The following is a 24,181-nucleotide window of genomic DNA, read 5'->3' as shown; positions in this document are numbered from 1 at the left end:
TCTCTTTGGGCAGTCTATTGGGTGGCCCCTGACCTATTCAGTTAAGTGGACTTGGGAAATGCCGGGGTCTGATGGTCAGGAAAAGGCTGTTTGCCAAAGAAACTGTGTACTCTGCCCTTTATTCTCAGGACCTCACCTTCTCATTCTGAAAATGCTGAAGGAGGAGGAGAAGCCCATATCTATCATCATTGGGAAATGTCACCAATTCTATTGTCAGGACTGAAGAGCTGCATGGTGAAGCCAGGACAGTTTGGATGACTGATGGGTCTTTCCCATGTCTATCTGGGACCCAGGACAAAGAGGCATCCAATGACCTTTCCAAGAAAGAGTTTCTGATCTTCTGTCACTGGCCCACATCTGTCCCAGGGGAGCTGCAGCCCAAGATGGTGGCAGGGGTGGAAATACAGAAAGATATGAAGGTGTAGTCTTGGGAGTCAGGCAGACCTAGCTTCCAATCCTGCCCAAGCCACTTAATGAGCTCACAACCTGGGGCAACTAACATCTCCAGACTTCTTTGACATGCAATGGGAATACATTGAAAAGCTAGCACAGATGGTTATCACTGGAATTAAAAGATACAAAGTCTCTAAAGTACTCCGCATCATAGAAAAAGATTGAAGGAAACAGTAAGTGGTACCTGGTAGGAGGGGAGGTGGGGAGAAACCCTTCTTTCAGCACAAGGGGATGCTGAAAGAAGGCTAGAAGACCCACATTCGGAGTCTCCTCTGCCATTTGTCACCGCTGTGGTTTTAGGTGTGTCACTTCATCTCAGAGCTTTAATCTTCATTTATAAAATGAGTCTACTCTGTTATTAACTTGTGTGATAAGTGTTATTATTCTCGGGTTTCAAAAGGAGGCTTTGAGAAGTTGAATAGTAAAAGTTGCACAGAGCTGTGTCTTAGTGACTGTTCTAGGATTCAGACCCACAGGCAGCATCTCCCTTGCCTTGGCCACACCAGGGGCGGGTGGGAGACCACATGTGCATACTTTGTTGGTTGGAGATGATGGTACATAGCTGAGTTGCCACCGTTCCAACTAGGTTTCCAAGAATCACCTTGCATTAGCAGCTGAGACCTGGGACTTAGGTAGCTTGGCATGCAACTCTTGCTCCTTCTGAATGATGACAGACCAGGGACATGAGGTCAGAGAGATTGTTCTCGATACTATGGCTTTCAGGGGCTGGAGCCATGGAGCAGGAGCTTAGAGCACTGGCTGCTCTTTCAGAGGACCTGTGTTCAATTCCCAGCACCTACATGGTGGCTCACTGCCATTTGTAACTCTTAACTTCAGATCCAGGGAAACAAATGCCTTCTTCTGATCTACATAAGAATGCACATAATGTTGTACACATGCAGGTAAAAGCCTTCATACACATAGAATAAGTAAGTCTAAATAGGAAATAACAAAAAATAAAATATTAGAAACTACAGCTTTTTAAGCATTAACTATGTAAGTCTAGACTGGATTATCCCCAAGGCACCTTCTCCACTTTGAGCCTCCATAATTCTGGGATAGAGTCTCTAGGAACAAGATGGTATAGGCACCTTTTGCAAAGGTGAAGGCTAGGCTTTACCTAAGGATGCATACAGAGATGACAGCAAAGAGAAAAATGAGGCCTCTCTAGGCAGCCAAGAACAGACCCTGGGGTCCTTCCCCTTTAAAAGGAGCAGAGCATCTGACTTCTAGATTAGAGGCTGGAAGGGGGAGGGGTAGACAAGCCCCCAGAGTCTAGGATTCAAAGATATTCTGCCCCTGTGAGATGCAGAAACTCCTAATTGGAGCTGTGCACACACCCAGCACCAATCACTCCATGATGTGCATTTCCGAGGCAGTGCAGAAGGCAGGCCTTCATTAAATCCGACACCAGGGAATTAATTCTACTCCCTGCTATCACTCTGTCTCTGTCACCCTTTCCCCCTCGACAGCCCTGGCTCCTTGATCTTCCACACCTTCATGTCGAGAGAGTTCTACTGCAGAAAGGAAGCTATCCCAACTGTCACCTGAACTATGACTATATCCAGGGTCTGGATAGAACCCACACTGAGAAGGCACAGCAGGAAAGTCATGGGGGTGGGGGCAGACACACACACACACACACACACACACACACACACACACACACACACACACACACTGTGGTAGAAAGAAGGCAAAGGAAGTGCCACACCATGGGGAATCTTCACCCCAGTAGAAGAAGGGAAGCTGTGAGTTGATGGTGACAGTTTACTGGCTCACCCTATTTTAGCTGTCCTTGAAACAGTGACTTTTTAATTGAAGTCTCTTTGGGAGGGAGTCACATGGAGGAGGGAACAGAAAAAAAGAGGAGGGGCTGCCTGGAAGCTACCTGGACCATCTATCCTTCAGTGTCATAGTGCCTCCTTGCCAACTGGAGAAAGCATCGCAGCTACCTACACTGCCTATACAAGACCTGTAGTCTTCAAGCCCAACAGTGAGCCAAGGTCGCTCAGCTAAGATGAATGAAGGCAGGATTTGGGACCGTCAGGATCCCATGAGCTGTGGGAAACTGGCCACTTTTATAGTCATTGTCAGCCTATTTCTTATTTTATTTTATGTACATTGGCATGAGGATTTCAGATCCCCTTGGAACAGACAGTTGTGAGCTACCATGTGGTTGCTGGGAATTGAACCTGGGTCTTCTGGAAGAGCATCCAGTGCTCTTAACTGCTGAGCCATCTCTCCAGTCCCTGTCAGCCTCATTTTGACCCAATATCTCAATTAATGCTACCTTTGCTCTGCTTGTGTGAAGAGTAAGGAAGCTGGGAGACACAGATCAGAGGGCTATGTCTGAAGGAACTGAACTTTTAAACATCCAGCATCCTGTCAGAAGTCCTTGAACAACAGTTCCTGGGTGACACAAGAACTCCTGTCGAGCTCCCCTCCCCCCGTTTGGTCCAGGACTTGAGGAAACAGGCAACCACACCCATAAAACCACGGTGGAGAATGTAGACTATATACATAGCGACAGAACAAAAGGAATAGGATGGATGATGGCTTGAGGAAGAACTTTCCAGTAGGAACCAGGTAGAGCTCTCAGGAAAATGAGACAAGCTGGTCCAAGAAATGATAGTCCTGAAATAAGAACTTGCTACCAGCATCATGTTTAACATAGTAGATTTATGAAGCAAGCAACCTGCTCAAATGTACCTGGCCCAGGACTTGGGTCCACCTTGTCCCTACTTCCTTAAGCTGTTGGCCCACCCTTAAATAGACTCCCTTCTTTCAGAAGACCCCTGAACAGGAATTCCTCCTGTCTGGAATCAAATTACAAAGTCCAGTCAGAAACATAAGACAAGCTCAGAATCTTGGCTTCCTGGGGACTTGCAGATATCCATAAGGATGCTGGATATTTAGAAGAATGCAAAGCTAGGATATGAGCCAACTCATGCAGCTCAGAAGGGGTAAAGGCCATCCTGTTGCTATCTAGGTTATAAAACTGCTATTCTGGTTTTGGAAATAAGAACATGGAGATGTTTGAGGAAAGAGCCCAGAGCTATTCTGAACCAGTGATGAGAAGGGATCAACACCAAGAAGTAGCTCAGAAAGAAACCCAAGTCAAGGCTTATTGGTGAGCAATTCACCAGACCCTCTGTTCAGAGCATGCCCGGTGTGGACATCACTCAGGCAAGCCAGATGTAACAAACCTGGGTAGGCTCAGAACCCACAGCTGGAATAAGAGAAGATCCTGCCAAAGGGTAGAGGGGGATCAGTACAGAACTGGGGTTCTTCTGTAAGAAGACTAGGACACTGAGGAAGGGGTACAGGAGACGGTGAAAGCTGTCTACCAGTAATGGGTGGGAGTAGAGGAAAAAGGAAGCCTCCTGAAGTTTCAGGGCAGGGAGCAGGCAGCAGGGGGTTCCAAGAAAGCAGATTTTAGATTTTAGTTCATGCTAAGGACTTGACGAAAAGGGGGCTTTCAAAGAAGAGGGGGATGTCCACTGTGTGCAAGGGACCCACACTCGAAAGCAGCATGAAGGCCATGGTCAGGCTTTCACACCCCTTCATATTGGTTCTTCTCAGCATCCACTTGAGAATTTTAGAAGACTATAAAACAGAAACCAAAAATCATCTCTCAACTCCCTAGAAATAACAGGACACACACACACACACACACACACACACACACACACACACACACACACACCACACCACACCCCAGAATCCTGCCATCTATGCATTTTTTTCAACTGAACACCACTTTAGGATTTTTTTCTTAAATAGTGAAAATATATTTAAAATACTTCACTGTATTTTATTTAATCATTCTGGGTTTAAACTCTTTTTGCCCTGTTACAAACAGCATTGCCACAAACAGAAATCAGAAATCAACCACTATCTTTGACTGTTTGTGGAGAGTAGAACTCTAAAGGTAAGAACATGTAGGTCTACATAGTTATCCCAAGTTCTTTTCTTCCAGCGACTGTTTGCATGATGGAGGTCAAGTGTGTCTGACCATCCTCATACATGGATACCTTGATCACCACAAGTCCTTCCTACAGAAGAGTGCTCTTCAGTGCAGGATGAATATGTTGATTAGATGTCTATGTGTGATAAAGGAGGTACATGGGGGTGGGGAAAGCACACTAATTCTGCACTCTTTGTAAATATGAATCGATAGCCTGATTTCAGAGGACCTCAGCAAGAGTCCACCCCAGGGAGGTTGAGGCCAATGCCCTCATCCTGTAGTATAAAAAGATGCTTTTTTCACTGTTTTTTTTCTTTTAAGACTAAGTCTTACTATGTATGTCAAGCTGACCTCAAATTCAAGATTCCCTGCTTTAGTTGCCCAAGTGCTAGGATTATAGTTATGTACCACCACCATGTCCAGCTACCAGAGCACTTCTTGACACTTGGATTCCAGGTCCAATTCAGGCTGCAAAAGGCATCTTTGTACATCAGCCAAGGGATTGGGCTCAGTGGTTTTCAAGGCTCCTTCTGGGTCTTACAAAGCAGTTTTGCCATCTGTAGGTATCACCTGGGCACTCAGTGAAGGAAAGGGGGAAATAGAGCAAGCACGGGGGCAATCACTGTTTCAGGGCAAACCAATAAAGGTAAGTGCCTCTAGGAGCCAAAGCAAGACAAGCAGCTGGCCGTCCCCGTGGGCCTCTGACTGGGAGACCTCAGCTTCACAGATCCCAGGTCAGGGTCTAAAGACAATGTGGGTGGGGCAGGAGATTACTTTTCCCTCTTCAGTTTCTCTGTGTACTGTGAGTCCAGCTCCCAGCTTTCTCTTGTAACCTGAGCTGGAAACAGGGAGCAGCCTATCCAAGGGGTTAATTATTAGTGCTTCTCCTGGCCTCCCATCTCCAAACCACTTTCCCTTCCCCAGTTGGCCACTCATCTGTCTGTATGCAACTGTTGATCACCTGTCGCCAGCACCGAAGGACAAAGGGCTGCTAGGACCCTCACCAACTCCTGACTTTGGGAAAGCAGCAAACACCAGGCTGTGCAACCCCATTAATCCTCCTGGTGTTCTTAATTTTCAGTGGCCTCACGCTGGGTCTCTAGGCTCTCGTTAAACAGAGAAGTAGATTATGGTTGGTCCCACAGCAGATACATTTCTCCTCCTCTCATATTTATACCACTTTTATCATTGTTATTTAACAACTACCGCACACCAATCCTGTCCAAGGTGGCTCCGGGGAAGGGTTTAAGAAACAAGTATCCAAAGAGCAGAGCTGAACAGGTGATGTGTGCGCTGGCCTCTCCCCCAAGGCCACCTCTCCTTATCTTCTCCAGGATCAGCCACCCCTAGCCCTAGAAATATCACAGAGAGACCCAAGGCTTATGTCAGCCTTCTATGACCTTGTACCCTGCCGTGAAATAAATGACCTTTTTAAATGAACTATAACATGCATGTTAAAAAAATAAGAAGAACATAAAAATAAAGAGTCCCGTGTTTCTTTTTACTCTGTTTTCATCAGATCACTTTTAGAAGAAACTGTTTAGAAAATAAGACATTCTGAAAAGCTGCTGTTTCTCTTTCCCGAACCAGCGCCTCTTCCTTGGAGGTAAGCACTGCTTTGAGTATGGTGTTTATCGGCCCATGCATGTTGGGGTGCTGTTGCTGCATATGTGTGTACCCCAAAATAGTACAGAGGACTGGCTTGCATGTTTTCAAACTCTGTACAAATGGCACCACACTGCTCTCATGCTTCTGCAATTTGCCACCGCCACCCCTCCCCCATTTACCACCCTCCCTGCAACATGTCCGGGCTGGTTTGTGAAGTTCTGCAGCATGTGTTCTCTCTGCAGCATGGTGCTTCACTGTATATACTAAGCACATTTGCCCATACTGGTTTCTAGTGTCTTTGCCAGCATTGTTAGCAATATGGCATTGATGGGTCCCACAGTGGGCGAGGGACAAACAGCAGACAGACAGACCTACAGACGAAACTTCTGTGGAAAGTTTATTGGGGGAAGGTAAGGGAGTAAGAGGAGGGAAGAGAGAGGAGAGAGGGAAAGAGAGAGGGGGAGAGAGACAGAGAGGGCTGCCTCCTCAGAGAAACAACAGAAAGAGAGCACGAGAAAGTAGGCAGAGCTTGCCTCTTAAAGGGACCTCCACACCTGCGTACAAAGCCAAGGTACTGCCTGCCATTCTCAGAGGGGTAATGCACTGTGCCAAGTTCCCAAGCGGTGGGACAAGGTTTGGCCTGAATTACAACAATCATCGGCATAGAGATGGCTACACTGTCCATCCCATTTCTTTGTGCCCATTGTGTGAGGATTTCTTAATATACACTTTGGAATGTTTTTCTAATCCGTCTGCTTACCCATTGTAGGACACCAACCTGTCACCATATCCCAGTACCCAGTGTGACCTGATAGAGTCTGTTGAGTTGCATGAAGCAGGGAGGGACCAAAGGGCTTCACCTGTTCTGGCCTTTCACTTGCAGATGAGGAAAGTAACATGCAGAGAGGGGCCCTGCAGAAACTAGAACCTTCTGCAAGCTTCCTACTTGCTTAGAGGTATACCAATATACTCTGAGACACCACATGCCTATAAGAAGAAACTATGCAAAGGAGAAGGGGAGGGAGAAGAACAGATACAAAGGGGTCATACCTGAACACATGGTCTCTGCTATGAGTTCTCACTCTAGTCCCAGCCTCATGCTTCAGGCCCCAGTCTGCACATATTTAGACGAAGGCCTTAGAGTTGGACATATGGCCTTAGGTCCAATGGCATCCTGGGGACTAAAGTCCAGATCTGAGGCCTTTTTCCTGAAGTCTTCTGTTCACCTCCTGCAGATAGTCCAGCCCTGTGGAGGATCTTGGAGCCATGCACCAGGTAGCCCCAGTGAAATGTCATGTGAGATTAGGTGTCCTCAGGAACACAGGTCCCAGGAGGGCACAGTGGCTACATCAGTGTGTGCATTGGCCCCTCCCTTTCTTTAAATCTTCAGAATTAGTTTAGATAAAGCAGTTCTTACAAGGCCTGTCACAGGCAAGTGCTGTGTGCTTTATGGTATCCCCAAACCATACAATCCTGAACTACCTCCTCTCCCATCCTGCCACTACTTCCTGGCATCATGGAAAGCATCTCTCTGAGCCTCAGTCACCCATCTAAACATAAAAAATATCAAACGAGACCAGACAGCCTGAAAGGGCCTTGAGAAAGTGAACTCAGTCAGTAGAAAGAAAGCCATAGTACTACTGTTTTCTTTAGTTAGTTGTGGTCTACAGGCTGGTTAAGTATGTCTTCACTAATCATAGGCTCCCATCATGATGAAATGTTCTGGGAAACATAAGGTCATCCCTAAGCCTAGGCCTGTAGAGGGTCTCACTCCAGCACAGAAGCTGCCGCTGGGGCCTGACCCTTTCAGGGAACTAGAGAGGTACAGTAGTTGCCAGGTCTCTGTGTGCTCATCTGCAAATGAAGGCACTGGCTTCGACGCACTGCAGGCTCAATATGAGAACCAAATTTAATGCACACCAAAGTATGGTGTAAGTTGTCATAGCACAGTAAAACGTAGCTTATTACCAAAGGTTAAGAATCTTGAGAAAAAATGTTTAGATTTTGGAATATCTGTATACATACACTGAGGTCTCTCCAGGATGAGACCCAAGTCTAAATACTAAAATCGCTTCCGTTTCAAGCATACCTTGTATCCATAACCTGAAGGTAATGTCACACAGTGTTTTTAGTGTGACTGTCTTTTGCCGAGACCCATAAAGGAGACCAGGTGTGGAATTTTCTATCTGTGACATCAAGTTGGTTATTGTCTAGCTATTTCCTCAGAACTGAAACATTTCTTCTTTAGATTCAGGAAACAGGGGGAAGCTCATAAAAACCCATGAGGTGAGTCAGGAAGTTCAGAAAGCAAAAAGACTCATAAGGCCCCTCCTGGAGAGTCCACAAGTGGTGAACAGTTGCTATGGAGAGGAGACCTTCCAGTGAAGCTGCCTCAATCTGTGCCGGAAGCTCCTGGGATGCAACGTTTCCACCACCCATGCTGGGGTAGCTTTTGGGTGATGAAGCTTGGCTTCGAGCCACCCATACTCCTGTAAGAACCCCATAAACTCACTGACTCCCTAGACTTGGGTGGGATCTTTCCTTAAGTCTGTCACTGATGGAGAGAATAGACTTTTGTTCATGTCTCCCCAGGAAAAGTCCCATGTTTAAAACACTTCAGGTTTGGGGATTACTTCAGAGTTCTAGTTTTTGGATTGGGAATGCTATAAATTGTGGGACCAAGAAGCAGACTAGAGCATGATGGAAAGTGTAGGATGTAGGAGAAACATTGATCCATGTTCTACCTCCCCAAGAAGTCCTAGCAATAATCTCAGGGAAATTCAGAAGCAGACGTGGATTCCAGTACCTCAGGCTGAGGACCACCTCCCCTTTCCCTGAAATACCACTGAACATTCCCCCACCCCACTCAAAATCTTCAGTGACTCCCCATTGCCCTTCAATTATACATGGCTCATGCAGCATCAGTCATTCCCACCACTGATCACTTCTGAGCTCCAGTCAAGCCATGCTTTAGGGATCCCCAGGAGCTTACTCCTATGGTTTTCTTCACCTGGAGCCCAACTGTGATGGTGTGTGGGGTGTGTGTGTGTATGTGTGTGTGTGTGTGTGTGTGTGTTTGGACACCAGTGTTCTTGAAAGCTCCCAGGTGACTCTATAGTTGACATCTGACAGGTCTACAACTCTCCTCTGTAGGAAATCAGCCTACCCAGTGGATGTATTCTGCAAGAGTCTTAGGAAAGGTACCTTGTCTAAGTATGAGAAATGACTCCCTAATTCTGGACCAGAGAAATTAATGTCACTTACATATTTATTACACACTGCCTCGGGTTGGGGACACCAGTATCCTGAGCATCTTGTTTATCAGACACTAAGCCCCTCAAAAACAGAATTAGTGCTCCCTACTTATGCCCATTCTTCTGCCCGCCCTTCCATGCCCAATAGGGACCAAAGCTACCCAGAAAATTCAGAACACTTAAACATAAAGAGGGGATGGGGACTGCCCTCTTTGCTCGGGGAAGAGGCAAGGCCTAGAGCTCCCAGCCCCTAGCTCATGAGATGTACCACAAGAGGGATGCTCCAAGATGCCATTTGCCATGACAGGAAACCACGGTGTCTCCCTCAGGTCTCTGTTATGGGAATTACTAGAGTTCTAGGCAGGTGACAAAGTATAAAGCAATGTGTGTGTGTGTGTGTGTGTGTGTGTGTGTGTGTGTGTGTGTGTGTGTGAATGTTCACACATACATATTCAATATGAACAAATTATATTGTGCATACTATTTATACATGTGCATACGTATCTATTTTGAGTTTCTTGGGTGTGTGGGAAGAGGAATTCCCCGCCCCAATCCCTTGGGGTCCTGAAGCAAAGACCCCTGGGAATCACTGTCTGCAAAACACAGCATCTTGTACACAGGAAGTGCTCAAAAAAGCATTTGCTAGCTTAAATAATGAACTAAAAATTCAGTCAGTTGGGGTTGCTTATGCCAACATATGGGAAGGAACTGACTCAATATATGGTACCACACAGCTACAGTCTGCTATGTCCAGCCACATCTCGAGGAAGGCCTCTACAACCAAACAGCTTCCTTAGAAGATACCTTGTAGTGGTATGCTCTGGAACATTCTAGACTCTAGAATGGAGGTTCTGAGTCTTCCTAATGCTGCGACCCTTTAATACAGTTCCTCATGTGGTGGTGACATAGCCATAAAATTATTTAGTTGTTACTCCATAACTGTAATTTTGCTACTGTTATGAATTATAATGTAAACATTTTTGGAGACAGAGGTTTGGCAATGTGGTCGAGACCCTGTTTAGAGATCCTGTCAAGCTCTTTCCCATTCTGCATCTTACTCAGGGAGACTTTAGCCTTGTGATTTAAGAAGGAAAACGTTTGCTTCACAAAGCCTCAGATAGCCCACAAGACTGCTGGGAAAGTCAACTGGGAAAGGCAGGTAGTAGGGTTTGAATACAGGCTTCTGTGTTTGAACTCAGTCCCCAGCTGGTGGTGCTGTTGAGGGAGGATGTGCGACTTTCCAGAGGTAGACACTAGCTAGAGGAAATGGAGCATATGGTTGGGAGCGCGTATGGCTGGGGAGTATGGATAGGGGTGGGGGTGTGGATGGGGTGGGGGTGTGTGGACGGGGGCATGGATGAGGTGAGGATATGGATAGGGGTGGGGTGTATAGACAGGGATGGGGTGTATGGATGGGGTTGGGGCATGGATATGGGTGGGGTCTTTGAGGTTTATAGCCCTGCGTTGCTTCTTGTCTTCTCTCTGTTTTCTACTCTCTGAAGATGCCAGAGGGCAGCCTCATGCTCCTGCCGCTGCCTCCTGGATCCATTCCTGCCAGTACACTTCCCCCCTCCCATGCCCTCTACCTTCATACTGAAAACCAAAACGGGCCCTCCTCTCATAAGCTGCTTTTCGCAGGTGACAGCAGTGAGGAGAGTAACTCCCACAGAGGAGGCTTGCAGACATAGGCTTTGCAGGTCCCAGGGCACAGTCAGTTGCCAGGTGTCCGGCCACCAACACAGGAGCACATGCCGGGGAGCTCCCTGCCTCTGCCACATCATCAGGCTGTTTCACCACTCTTTTCCTTGTAGCCCTGGAGGCCACATGAATCCCTGTAAATAGCTTCTTGTCCACCTGTTCACACCTCTATGTTCACACTTGTATGATCATTCTTCACAATCCAACAGATTCATTGAACCAACAGAAATGAAGGCCTGAGGTAGAGGAGGGTTGGGGCTGTGAGGCTCGCACAAGGGTGTGTCACCAGGAAGTGCTCCACTGGACTCTGGTTTTGAAGTCTTAACCCCAAGAACTTCTGAGAGTCCACCTAAGCATTTGACCAAACTCCTTGGGACTCCAGTTCTGGTCCAAGGACTTGGTGCATGTCTGCCTAGCAGTAGGAGGATCAATGTTCTGCACACACAATGTCTATATGTAGAGAACAGATCTGCATGAAAAAAATGTCATATATACGGAGAATAGCTATCCCCTATCTTACATACAGGAAAAAAAAAAAAGAATGTAATTTCTCATTCTCAAAACAGCACGGTGCTGGGCATGGTAGCATATGCCTTTAATCCCAGCACTTGGGAGGCAGAGGAAGATGATCTCTGTGAGTTCAAAGCCAGCCGGAGAGTTCCAGCCCAGTCAGAGCTACACAAAGAAACCCTGTCTTGAAAAAAAAAAAAAGACAAAACAAACAAACAAAAACCTGGTAACTTCAAAACTCTACAAGCCTAAAGGGCTTGCTGAGCCATTTATGGAAAGCAAGGAGCAGGGCCAAATTTGAACCCTAGTCCCTGAACCCTAATCCTAAATTCTTTGCCATACAGCTTCATCCCTTCAGGAAGGCCAAACAAGTCTTGCTGGTTGGGGAGTACAAAGGAGCAGTGGCTTTATCTTAGTCACTGTAGGGCCAGGTAGCACTATGCACATTTTTTTTTCTTGAACCCACTCCTTCCTTTTCCAACCCAGACCACACAGCCAGCCACTACCCTGGCTAAACCTTTTTCTAATCATCAAAAAAAATTGTCTAAGTGCCTACTGTGTGCTGATACACAGTCTTACAGATGCTGACCCCCCACCCTCAGCCCAGCCCACTCATCCTCAGCACCCACAACCTGGGCACCATCTCCACATGACTGGCCGTGGCTGCAGCTGTGACTGTGGCCGTGGCTCTCACTATGGCAGAGACAGCTTATGGATACGCCACAGAGTTCAAAATCACAGGCTTGGCAGGAAGTGGCATCTATACATAGCTCCGCCATTCTGCAAGCGCTGTTGGCTCCTTCTGAATAAACGCTACCCTATATTAAATGCCAGGATTCGGCAAGCAATGCTGCCTGTTTGCAATGCGATTGAGAACTGAAGGTAAGATTGATTCTGATGTGAGCACTGGCAAAGCAAATGGGTTTTTGAAAACCCTATAATTTCCCTGCAACCCTTGACTTCACTAAACACACATTTTTAGACTGCAGCACAGTTAGGTAGGCATTAAACAAAAATGAGGTGGTCTAATGATGATTTATGTATAGGATAACCTTCTATAAAGAATTCTGCTCTGATTTCAGGGTAACTTACAGAGGTGCCAACTTAACCAAACAATGCTGCTTGTTCTGTGTCCACTGTCGCAGCATGATCCTGGGGCATGGTGTTTGCCTGCAACTGCCTTAAATCTTCGGAAATTCACCCAGTGGGTGCTCTGGAAACGCAGTGCCTGCCATGAACTAAGTGGAAAAGCAAAACACGACACATGCACACACCGCCAGAGGCACCTGCAAACACAGACATTTCTGCTTGACTGGGGAGCGAGGCTGATGGCTCTGGAACCAACCAACTGGCGAATGACTGCAGAACAGGCTGCCTGCTGGGACATTGGAAGGAGTCCCGGGGAGCCAGACAAGCACAGAGCCTCCAGAGCTCCTGGGATAAAGGTTGCAAAACCAGAGTCCAGTTGAGCTCCTCCTGGTGGCATGGCTTTGGGAAGGCCTTACGCCCCACCCTAAACCTTAGTTCACTGTTCAATGAATCCCTTTATCTCACACAGATGTGGTCGGGAGGACTCAAAGATAGGATACCTGTAAATGCGCTTGGTTTCCGCACTGCTCTCAGTACAGAAAAAGGCAGTGCTGAACACAGATGGCAAAGGAGCCCAAGAGGGAAGTCATACTGTGCTGACCGGGGCAAGTGGCTGACCTCCATGTGTCTCAGACCCTTGACATTGGAATGTGTGTAGTAAGAGAACCTGTTAGGTAGGATGACGTGGAGATGAACTGACAAGACCCAGGAAGGGTGTGTATCACAGGAGAGTGTGAATGCTGGTAACTGTCCATTTATTTCTTCTCATCCATTATTATTGTGTTTATCCTTCACCATGGGCCCCCGGATCAGGGAAAGGGTGTCTTTGTGGTTCCTGAGGGTTTCCTTTGAATCTCTAAGTTGCAAAGTGTGTTGAATTTAAGGGTTTTCTTTTGCTTTTGTTTTCAAGACAGCATCTCATGCAGCCAAGGCTAGACTTAAACTCCTTCAGTCTCCACCTCTCAAATGCCATGAAATACGTCATCACACCCAGTTTTTTTTTTTTTTTTTTTTGACAAAATCTGCTTAAAGACTTCAGTAGACAGAGCATCCTCTCTGTACTTGAGGAGAGAATCTAGGACTATTTGAGTCCCATGTTTCCTTCGTCACCAAAGCAAAGAGAAACAGAAGCGTCAGCTGCCTTTCCTCTAGGTAGCTGCCCTCACAAAGGAAACAATGACAGCTGGACGGCTCTAGACAACCCCAAAGTCACTGTCATGAGGAAGGAGCTTGGGGTCCAGGAGCAAAGAGTTTCAGGTTTTGCCTGGTGGAAGCTTTGTGCTCTGGAGCAAATTGCCTGGTCTCTCTGGTGTTGTTTTCTCTTTAAATCTGCAAGTGGAGGTGTTTCCCTCATAGACTCACCAGGAGAATGAAATGAGACAGCATACAAATGACTGCCACAAGACCCTACAGATGGGCAGTTTAATATGCATTCATTTTCTTCCCTTTAATTTCTCTTCTCTCTCCACAAGTCGCTAAAACTACCTGTATACCCTCATAAGAAAGACGGGCACAGTAACAATTATGCAGCAAACAAGAAAACCCAGCAGTGTGTTACAAACTTAGGGAATGCTTATCCCTAAGCTGGGGCCTGAGCACACAGAGCAGACAGAGCCAGCGAAGGGGCTGGTGCTCACTGTGCTGCAGCACACCTGCATTGTTTCCAGGTTTGCATCGAGTGACTGCCAAGCATAAGCCAGTCTGAGATGCATACTGCCACATACCCAGGCCTCTCACTTCCTGCCTCCAAGGGTCAGTGCTATGGTGGGCACTTTGTCCTCATTGCTGACCACCTCCCCTGAGCATCAGAGCAAAGGGGCTGGGTGAAGACATGTCCCAGAGGGTGCCTCACTCCTGTAGGAGGGGTGACACGGGTTCTAAAACACCATTAATGACCCAAGACAGGAGCTAGGAGAGCATGTGGAACAGGGTCCCTGGGAAAGAGCCAGTCTGGGTGATGATCAAATCCCGTCCTGGCAGGAGTCAGAACAGAATGGTGTTTGAAAATACTTTGGAGGATGGGTAGAATTTAGACAAAGAAGGTGAGAAGCTTGAGTAAATAAATAAATAAAATCCCCTATGAGTCATTAAACTGTGCGCCCTAAACATGTGCAGCCAGAAACTGGCCTGACAGCATAGATCTAGGCCCGAGTCTCACACCAGTCACCAAGAAGGGTCAGCTAGCTCTGTGACCCAGGGGCCTCTCCCATCCTGACAGTCTGTAAATCCAGGAGTTCACTTGTAGCCTACTTGTGGCCCCTTAAAGGGTTCCTGGGACCACCATCCCATTCATGTTTGTGCCCAGCCTCTCCCAGCCTTCCAATTTAGAGCAGACACACAGGATTGAAGTAGCCCTAGGGTCAGCATGTGTGAACTGTAATTCATAAAGCAAATCTGCATTCCAGAGCCAAAGCCAGCTTACATCTGTTTACTGTAGTGGGATCATCTATCTCCAGGCAGCAGAGCTGAGGCAGGAGGTCAGTGCTCAGTTCCTAGGTCAAAACTCAGTTCCCTATGTCTCCACTAGAATCAAGAGCTGGTGTCCTCTTCAGCCTTCATGTGAGAATGGTGATCCTGTTGATCCTGTCCACTGGTCTCCAAGCTAGAAATCTGCTGCCTGTCAGAAAGGCCAGAGCCTCTGGTCACTGACCACACAGCTAGAGAGCTGGGTGGTTAGTGACATGATTCTGTCCACAGGCAAGTGCAGAAGTCAGGGACAGGCTCCCCATTCTGGGTTGAAGTCCAAGGACAGAATAGATGATTTCTTCTGGGAACCTGCTCCAGAGAGTCAGCAGGAAGCAGACTAAGCCAGAAGCTCCCCCACCCCAAATCCAGGCCACAACTCAATCAGCTGTGTGGCATGAGAAAGATGCTTAACTTCCCTGGGCCTGTATATCATCATTTATAAATGGGGGACATGATCTGCCTTAAAAGGTGTTTGTGAGGGTTAGAGATAGAATCTGTGAAATGCCCCAAAAGAGGGCTCCATACATGACAGGCATCACCCTTAATCCTGTTATCTTTATCACTCTGTAGCAGTGTTATGCTGGTCCCAGGGATGAAATAAAATGACAGGAAAAGAGTATTGCACACCCTCCTATGCAGACGGATAAAAATAATGGGAACAGAGCCAAAGGAGCTGTAACATCTGCTGCAGGCTTGTGGTTCAGACCCATGGAGGGGACATGTGGGCACCAAGTTCCAGGAGAAAGGAGGTATAGGGTCTTGATGGGAAGGTAAGTTAGGCCAGAAAAACAGCAGAGACCAATAGAGAGAGAGAGAGAGAGATGGAAGTCCATGGAAAACCTTGGGATGCTTTAGTCTGGGTAGCAGGGCAAGGCACTGTCTAATGAGAATCCTTGAAGCAAGAGTCTTTTCAGAGAGATCCCCTCCCCGGCAGATTCCCTTTGTCTCTGCTTGCCCCCTCCCCCCAAGATGCAGAGTGCTTGATTTACCCCCATGCTGGACCAAGGCCCAGTGACAGCTTAGCATCCAAGAGCCACAATCCACACCAACAAGGCAGCTCAGCCAGGCTCATCTTCCAGGGCAGCAGGGGATACATCTGGCTGGCATCTGAGCTGTGTCCAAAACTCCCCACTGGGGCTAAGAAAGCCAGTCAGAATGCTGGGGAAGAGCATGCTGGGAAACTCCCACAAGGAGCCTGCATCGATATAATCAGGTCTGGTGGAAATTAAAAGCTATTAGGAACAGGGCCGGATTTATCTTTATATCCAATAACATGCATTGTAATGGTGATCATACAGATGGGAAATTAAACCACATCTTGGCTTCACTGAAGGCCTTAATTCTGATCTATGTTTGTACAACGCCCTTAGTCTTCTTATGGCTACCCTGCCTGCTCTGAAGAGATGGTTTCACTCCCCCTCTTCCTACACCAACACTACACACACACACACACACACACACACACACACACACACACACACACACACACACACACTAGGTACTCTAGAAGGGCCGTTGGGGTAGGAGTCTGGGAGGTCAAAGATTTTACATATACTTTTAGAAGACCAGATTGAAAACCAACAAACAGCTGAAGGCAGGAGAGGTTGGGAAGGCAAGTGGAGACAGGAGCAATAGTTGGCTGAGCTGTCTCTCTAGCTTCTCCCACCTCTGAGAAACTATAACAAAAAGCTGGATATGGCTTTGGTGGCCAGCTCCAAGACAGCATGGCTTGCCAAGAAGGGCAGCCTGTGAGCAAATACTCAACTCCCAGAGCTTGTTTAAATATTGGGTCCCATCAAGAAGAGGCACAGGAGGCCTTGCTCCCATTCTGTGGCCAACAGGCCCTTCCTCCCAGGGAACATGCTTTTCCCAAGGAGGATGTTTTCTGAGACCTCAACTGGTCCACCCCAGCTTTCTGGTTTTCCTTTGGCTTTCCAGCACCTGTTCCTGCTGGCCCTAGAGTGTAGAAATTGATAGACTAGCCCATGGATCCAGAGATCAAAGTTAACACAAGCTCCCTGCTCCAGATGCTAAAACTGCTGCATCCGTTCTCCACTTTCAGACCAGAGTATTGCCTCCTCCATGGTAAGAAGCAGCATCCTGCTACCACAAAACACATACCTAAATGTGCAGTATGCACACTGAAACACTGGAGTATAAAAACACTATTTTACAAAATTGTATAAACTACTTGCATCTTCCAAAATTAAAGCACACGCGATGTGTCCCCAGTCTCTGGTCCTCACCTACAGAGACCAGGTGCAGCCAAGCCCCACTGTCTCCATTTCCCCTGGGTTCTCCCAGAGATGTATTGGTTAGACTCAATGTATCAGGAAGACTGTCCCCGGACCCAACAAATAGCTAGAAAAGGATCTAGTATGATTATGGTTGAAGCTGGAAGGCTAGGCAAGAGAGGGAAATTCTCCAGTCTACCAAAGTTTAACACGGTCCTGCAGATTAGCATCAAGGCCACTTCTCTGGTAATTATGCCCTTTGGGGCTTCCAGCCTGGTCCTGACATCAAAGACAGCTCTGAAGCACCAACTACAAGGGTTACCTGGGGGATCTTGCTGCTTCCAGCTCCTGGGCACATAAGCTAGTTAACCTTCCCTCCCCACCTGCTCTGCTCTGGCTACCTGGTATGTGCCAGCTTGTCCTCATGTCCCCATCTGTCCAGACTGCCTTCCAGAATCCCTCAGAATCTCAAGCAGCCATTCCTTCCTCAGTGGACACTGAGTGAGCCCTTACTGTTCTGAGTACAGAGGACAATGTGTTGGGATGTAAGGATGCATGCAAAACAGCAACACTGTTATCATTCCTAGGAGACACACAAGGCCAGCTACATTGTAGAAATACACGCATCATACCAGGAACCAGTGGATATAATGAAGGACACTGTCTTCTACTTAAACAATGGAAGCTACAACCCAGCACATGCTCAGAATGTCAGGCAACATTCTGAGCATTGCATATTTTTATTTCAACCCCATAAACCCATTCCACAGTTGTGGGAAGCAGACAACTCACCCAGCTAGTAAGCAATGGAGTGAACTTCCGTCGCAGGCACTCTGGCCCCAGATTCTAGGTTCTTAATCACTACCTGCATTTGGTTCCATCAAACCATCCCTTTAAACACTAACAGTATTTTCCCCAAAGCTCTCACTGCCTACAGCACACATTTAAAGCCTCATCGTACCCTGGGCACATTTGTGTGCACACAGGGGAAGCAAAAACTTGGGGAAAATCCTGCTTGGGTTTCTGCCTCATCTGAGTAATGGACACGTGATCTGGAAGAAATTGAGCTCCTCCTCTGAGCCTAAGTTTTCTCTTCTGTAAGTGGAAAGGGGGAAAATATACTTCTGGGCTTTCTGTGAGGCTAAAACGAGATGATGTATGAAGGTGTCAGCCCAGTGCCAGGAAAATAGCAAGCACTCAAAAAGTTTTAATAACATAATTATTATTTTAATGGACATAATGCTTCATCCATAAACCCAAGTGTATAAGAAATACCACATTTCCTTATGGTCTTTAAATGTCTTAAGCCTGACTTTGCTAGAACTGCAGGAATCCTAGTGTCCATCATTTCTGAGGCCTCACCAGAGATGTGAGAACATCCACCAGCCTGTGCTCCCTACGTGAAGAATGCCTTTGGATCTTTGACTGTGTTTGCCATGTCTCATCTGGGACCTCAGATGAGGCTCCCACAGATGCTCCCCTGAGGTCCAAGCACTTTTCCTATAGGTGCCAACAGTACCATTCTCAACCCTGGTTTTCTTCTCTCTTCTCTCTCTTTCTCTTGGGAGATCTCCTTCTAGACAGCTCCCAGTGACTTACAGTTTTACAAAAAACGAGAGAAGGCATCTGTATGTAGCATTGAGTCTGCCTTGTTACCACCAAGCTGCTAACCTGTCTTGTGCTGAGAGATCTTTTCACCTGGTGTCTGCTTGGAACTGAGAGAAAGTAGTGAGAACGTGGCACACTTTTATGTTGTCTTCTTCTTCTTCTTAAAGCACCTGCCACGCTACCTACAAACATGTGAGCATAGGTCCCACCCCGCTGTACCCTAGATCCATCTAAAGAGCTGTGGTCAGTGCTGAGACCCAGGCCTGCTCCTGAGTGATTTGGATTCAGCTCACCCAACCATTGCTATTTCAAAGGTACTGCTCACATCCCAGGGTGGAGGGAACTCAACATGATGAAGAATCCTGCTCTATCACAGGTGGCTATAGAGGCACATTCTCAACTAATTCTGAAGACCATGGGAACCTTGATGCTGACAGGCTGCTTGGACAGTCCTGGCCAGGATGCTTCACTTCACAGGAAGAACCTTCAAAGAGGAAGGAAATTGGAGCCCCTGTGGTGTGGGGCAATAAAGGGTGGGGTGGGCTTTTGTATTGGAGCTTGAAGGTTAAACAAAGATTTAAGAGGTCCGTTTGTGAGGTTCCTAGACCTGCTTCCTGATGGAGAGACAATCTTTCCCAGGTGAAAATGAAACAACGAGGGTTTTCTACAATACTGTCTCACCCAATTCCGATGTCAGTCGCTGAGGGGATCTTCTGACATTTCAGCCAGCTCACAGGAAAGCAGAAGTCCTGTACACATACTTCCTTAGGCCTGGTTCACCAAATGTCCAGCCTCATTACCCTAGTCACACACAGAGCACAAATGTGCCCTGCCTGTCCTACCACCCGTCACAGGTGAAACTGCCAAAGACTTTCATAAATCAGAGCAAGTTCAAGAGGTGACCCAGTGGTCAAAAGCAGCCCTGCCTTGTGTCTGTGGGACCTTTATAGATAGCAGGTCTCAGCACATGGATTTTACCATCCCACACAGAGATGGTCAGATGGACACCAAAGATGCTCATTTGCCAGAATTCCACAGAGCAGTTAACACATCAGTCTCTAAAGCCATTGTCATGGTCTTGCTCCATTCATAGACCAATTCAGGCACCATCCACCACCCAGGCAGCTCTGCCAGCCACCAACCATGATTCCTTACCTGGAGTGATGGAGACTGTGTCTTTCTCCCAAGACACGACACTAACATATTCCTGCACGGAAGAGGGGATGAGGCACTTAAAGACGGCCACGTTGCCACGCATTGACCTTTGATCCTCCACACGGACGGTGTAGGGTTCCCTGAAAACTGTGGGAGATTGAAAGAAGGGTGTCACAAGGTCATGGTGGTGGGAAAAGGGGACAGCATGGGGACAGCAAAGGGGACGGCACAGTGACCATCATTTGCCAAATTAAAACCCAGATTGTATGAGCTAACGGCAATGTGGGGTTAATCCAATGTGTCCTGGGAAATATAGTTCAGATATTGAGCTCTTCATGGGATTGGTGGTACCCAATGGGCAGTAGAAGAGAATAATTGAAACTGGGGATGTCTGAGACACAGACACAGTCCCCATATCCCTGATTCCCTCCTACCTCTCATTGCTTCTATATTATTCCAACTTTGGTACTGACTTTAGGACCATCTTGTCTCTCTAGAGTCTATTCCTACCTTCTCCCAGCCCTGTGTTCATTTTTCACACAGTGTCTCCTGAAGCCACTCATGTGTCACTTCCTGCAGGTAGGCTGACCCTACCTTAACAGTGGGATGAAGAGCTGGGCCTATCCTGTCCTCAGTTTGGCCTCAGCTGGGGGCTCGCTTCTTCCTTCCACCCTCTTCTCTGACAAACAGAGCTTGTCAATCCAGAGCCCCCACTGCCTACTGACCTTGTCCCCAGCAGACACCTGGGCAACATGCCCTTCTGCTCTCCTTGCCATGGTTGCCAGGGTGACACCTAGGGCCCTGGCATTCTCCTCACAAGCAGTGCACCTGCAGCCTCTCTGGCATCATCAAGGGCCTCTTTAATTGGTCATGTTTCCAGTGGACCTGGCCCTTTCCAGGCCTTCATCTTTCCTCTTCTCCAGGCAAGAAGAGAGGAGGGAGGGAGGGAAGGGAAGGGGGAAGGGAGAGGATGGCTGTCAGGCTCTGGTCCAGCCCTCCCATGGGTCTGGCAGCATAGCCTCCATGCAATCTCACAAAGGAGCCTGAGCTGACCCACGAGAGTGCTGGAGTAGTGGAGGTCAAGGGCGGGTTGTGTTGCACACCAACCCTAGGGGTTCTTGGAGAGGCAGCCAAGGTGGACACAAGCATATTAGACAAGGAGGCCTGAGGGCCTGAGCAGCATGGGGAGTGCTGGATGCAAGTAAGTTAACCTTAGAGCCTCAATTTCCTCATCTGTGGAGAAGCACAAAAAAGGCCAGGCATGTGTGAATTACTTCATTGACTTGACCTCATCATCAGTAAGAAACCTTGTGTAGATTTGCTGAGGGGAGTGTGTAACCAGAAACATGACAGCCTTTCCCAGGGCTCCTGGTTATAGAAGCTTAAATCCAGGCTTCAAGGCTTCCAGCTCAATACTTGGGGTTGTATTGGGGCCAAACAATGCAGAAGAGACATCTGCAGGAGCTTGGGAGAGAACCCTTGTCCCAGCAGTATGACCAATAGTTGACCCCCTAGGCCACCCAAGGGCATGGGGGTCAGGGCTCACCCCTCACTCTCCCACAGCTCTGGGCTTAGATTCTTGCAGTTTTGTTCTTTTAGAGAAACCCTGTAGCGGGAGGTCAGAGTCCAGGAGCTCATCTTATCACTAGGTCCGCAGGACAGATAGCAAACTGGAGCAACATGGCAGGCTGGCCTCTTGCACCCAGATTCCCTTGTAAGAAAACCTCTGCCCACACTTGGGTGTCTTACTTCTATCTGGGGCACTTCCTATCTATATCAGAAGTATAGTGTGTTGTGATGCCCCAGTTAAAATGAGTCGATCCAGGACCAACCCACAGAGATGAGACTTTTTTGTTTCATCCCTGCTTCGGTGCCTCCACAGACTCTTTGGAGATCTGGCTCTTTCACTGATGAAGTTTTCCACCATGAATTGTATTTAAATGACATTTCTGTGAGTTGTGCTGCACTCAGATGTTCATCAACTGTGGATGGACAAATAACGTGTGGCCTAGTTACATGGTGAAAAACTATACATCAGTGATAATGAGCGACCTCCCCCCCCATACACACACAACAATAGTGAGAATAAATTCCATGATAAGACTAAGGAGCTGAAGATTGCAGAAGAGGCAGAATGTAGGCCTCCATTTCTGTAAAGCTTGGACAAGGCAAAACATCCAAATTATTCCAAGTCGGGACAGTGGCTGTCCTGAGGAGAACAGAGACCACAGAGAGCAAGAGGGAGACCTCTGAAGTGCTGTGGGTGTAGCTCTATGCTGGGTATTAGTTGAACCATATGGAAATTGCTTCAGTTACACATGATAACAAATGCTTTCTTTGATATATAGTTCAGGAAAAGGAGGTGTCTTAGTTTGGGTTTCTATCACTTCGACAAAACACCATAACCAAAAAGCAGGTTGGGGAGGAAAGGGTTTATTAGACTTGCACTCCAGCACTGCTGTTCATCACTGAAGGAAGTCAGGACAGGAACTCAAACAGGGCAGGTTCCTGGAGGTAGGAGCTGATGCAGAGGCCATAGAGGGGTGCTGCTTACTGGCTTGCTTTCTATTGCTCAGCCTGCTTTCTATAGAATTCAGGACCACTTTCCCAGGGGTGGCACCACCCACCAAGGGCTGGACCCTCCCCTATTGATCACCAGTTGAGAAAATGCCTTATAGCTGGATTTCATGGAGGCATTTCCTCAACTAAGGCTCCTTCCTCTCTGATGACTCTAGCTTGTGTCAAGTTGACACTCAAAACCAGCCAGTACAGGAGGTTTTAGAAAATGAAGCTCAAGCCACAGCTTCCCGTTTCAATTGGTGAGCACTGTGCCACTTAACTCACTGGCAGTGCTGAGCGAGGTAGGTACACACTTTGAATGAGAAGATGAGGTACCTGCCGTAGATGGCCAAGCTGTCCCCAAGTAAATGTTTCTTTCCATCTCTCACACACATATACCGCATACATAACCTCACAATTCCAGCCTGCCTACCCCGTTCTGTGTTCGGACCTCACCAGGAGCCACAATCACAGTGCAGGTGTCTGGTCCCTCACCTGCTTTAATGCGAATGTTAGGGCTCCGGATCTTGCCGGCTGCATTCTCCGCAGTGCAGAAATAGTCATTGTCGTGTATAAAGCTATTGAAGGCAGACGGGGAGAAGGGGTAGAGCTGCAGAGTCCCGTTGGCATGCACGTGCCGGATATGTGGCACATCGTAGATGTCGTCCCCCGTGGCCAGGTACCATCGAAGAGCCGCGTTGGGGGAGCCCGCGGCCGGGCAGGGCACCACCACACCCACAGAGCTGGAGAAGGTTACCTGCTGCAGGGAATCATTCACAAAGTAGAGGCTGGTGCCAACATCCTCAGGGCGGGCTGCAGGGGAGGCAAGGAGAGAGATTTGGTTAGGGTCAACTGGAGAAACATCTGGAAGTCTTGCATGCTGGCACTGATTCATCCAGCCTTCGAGAGTAGTCAGTCAGCCAGTAAGGACTCATTGAACCCCAATTATTTACCAGGAAATGGCAAAGAAGAGAGAGGACACTTCTGCCCTATACATGTTTCTTGGTTAGTTGGTACAAGAATGACAAAAGTCAAAAGTCTCATTTACTGTGTTGAACCAAGTCCGTGGAGAAGAGGCTGTCATAACCCTGTTGCACGAGGGTTATGCACATACCAGGAGGGACACTGAGATACCTAGATCCATACTTACTTAGCACCTATTCTTTGCAGCCTGCCTCCAGACATTTCTTTAACTACTTGCACAGCCCAAGGGGCAGATGGCCTCTGTCCTCCCCAACCCCCCTCCTTTCTCTATTTCTCTGTTTTAAAATGTCTTTATTTTATGATATATGTGTGTGTGTGTGTGTGTGTGTGTGTGTGTGTGTGTGTGTGTGTGTGTGTTTTACCTGTATGTGTATATATGTGCAGCACATGCATGTGTGGTACTCACAGAGGCCAGAAGGGCATCAGATCTCCTGGTACTAAAGTTGCCACGTGGGTGCTAGGTACTGAATCTGGGTTCTTGGAAAGAACTAGTACTTTGAACCACTGAGCCATTTCTCCAGCCCCACAACTCTCTTTTCATCACCCATATTAATTATAGTTTCCATGGCTTTGATAAAAACACATGACAAAAG

The 24,181-nt window shown here is 47.5% G+C and overlaps 1 protein-coding gene across 1 annotated transcript in view; it reads right to left on the bottom strand.

The window, feature by feature from the left end:
- The window catches only part of Dscaml1 (DS cell adhesion molecule like 1), a 308,468-nt gene extending 288,305 nt beyond the window's left edge, over positions 1-20,163 (bottom strand). Inside the window, exon 1 of the mRNA XM_035444387.1 lies at positions 20,046-20,163. Within this exon, the coding sequence (XP_035300278.1) occupies positions 20,046-20,148 (103 nt within the window). The 5' untranslated portion in view covers positions 20,149-20,163. The remainder of the gene's footprint in view (positions 1-20,045) is intronic.
- Positions 20,164-24,181: the final 4,018 nt, after the last annotated feature.

This window comes from Cricetulus griseus, chromosome 4, assembly GCF_003668045.3.
Source record: "Cricetulus griseus strain 17A/GY chromosome 4, alternate assembly CriGri-PICRH-1.0, whole genome shotgun sequence".
NCBI lineage: Eukaryota > Metazoa > Chordata > Mammalia > Rodentia > Cricetidae > Cricetulus > Cricetulus griseus.
This window is presented reverse-complemented; position numbering and strand designations above follow the sequence as displayed.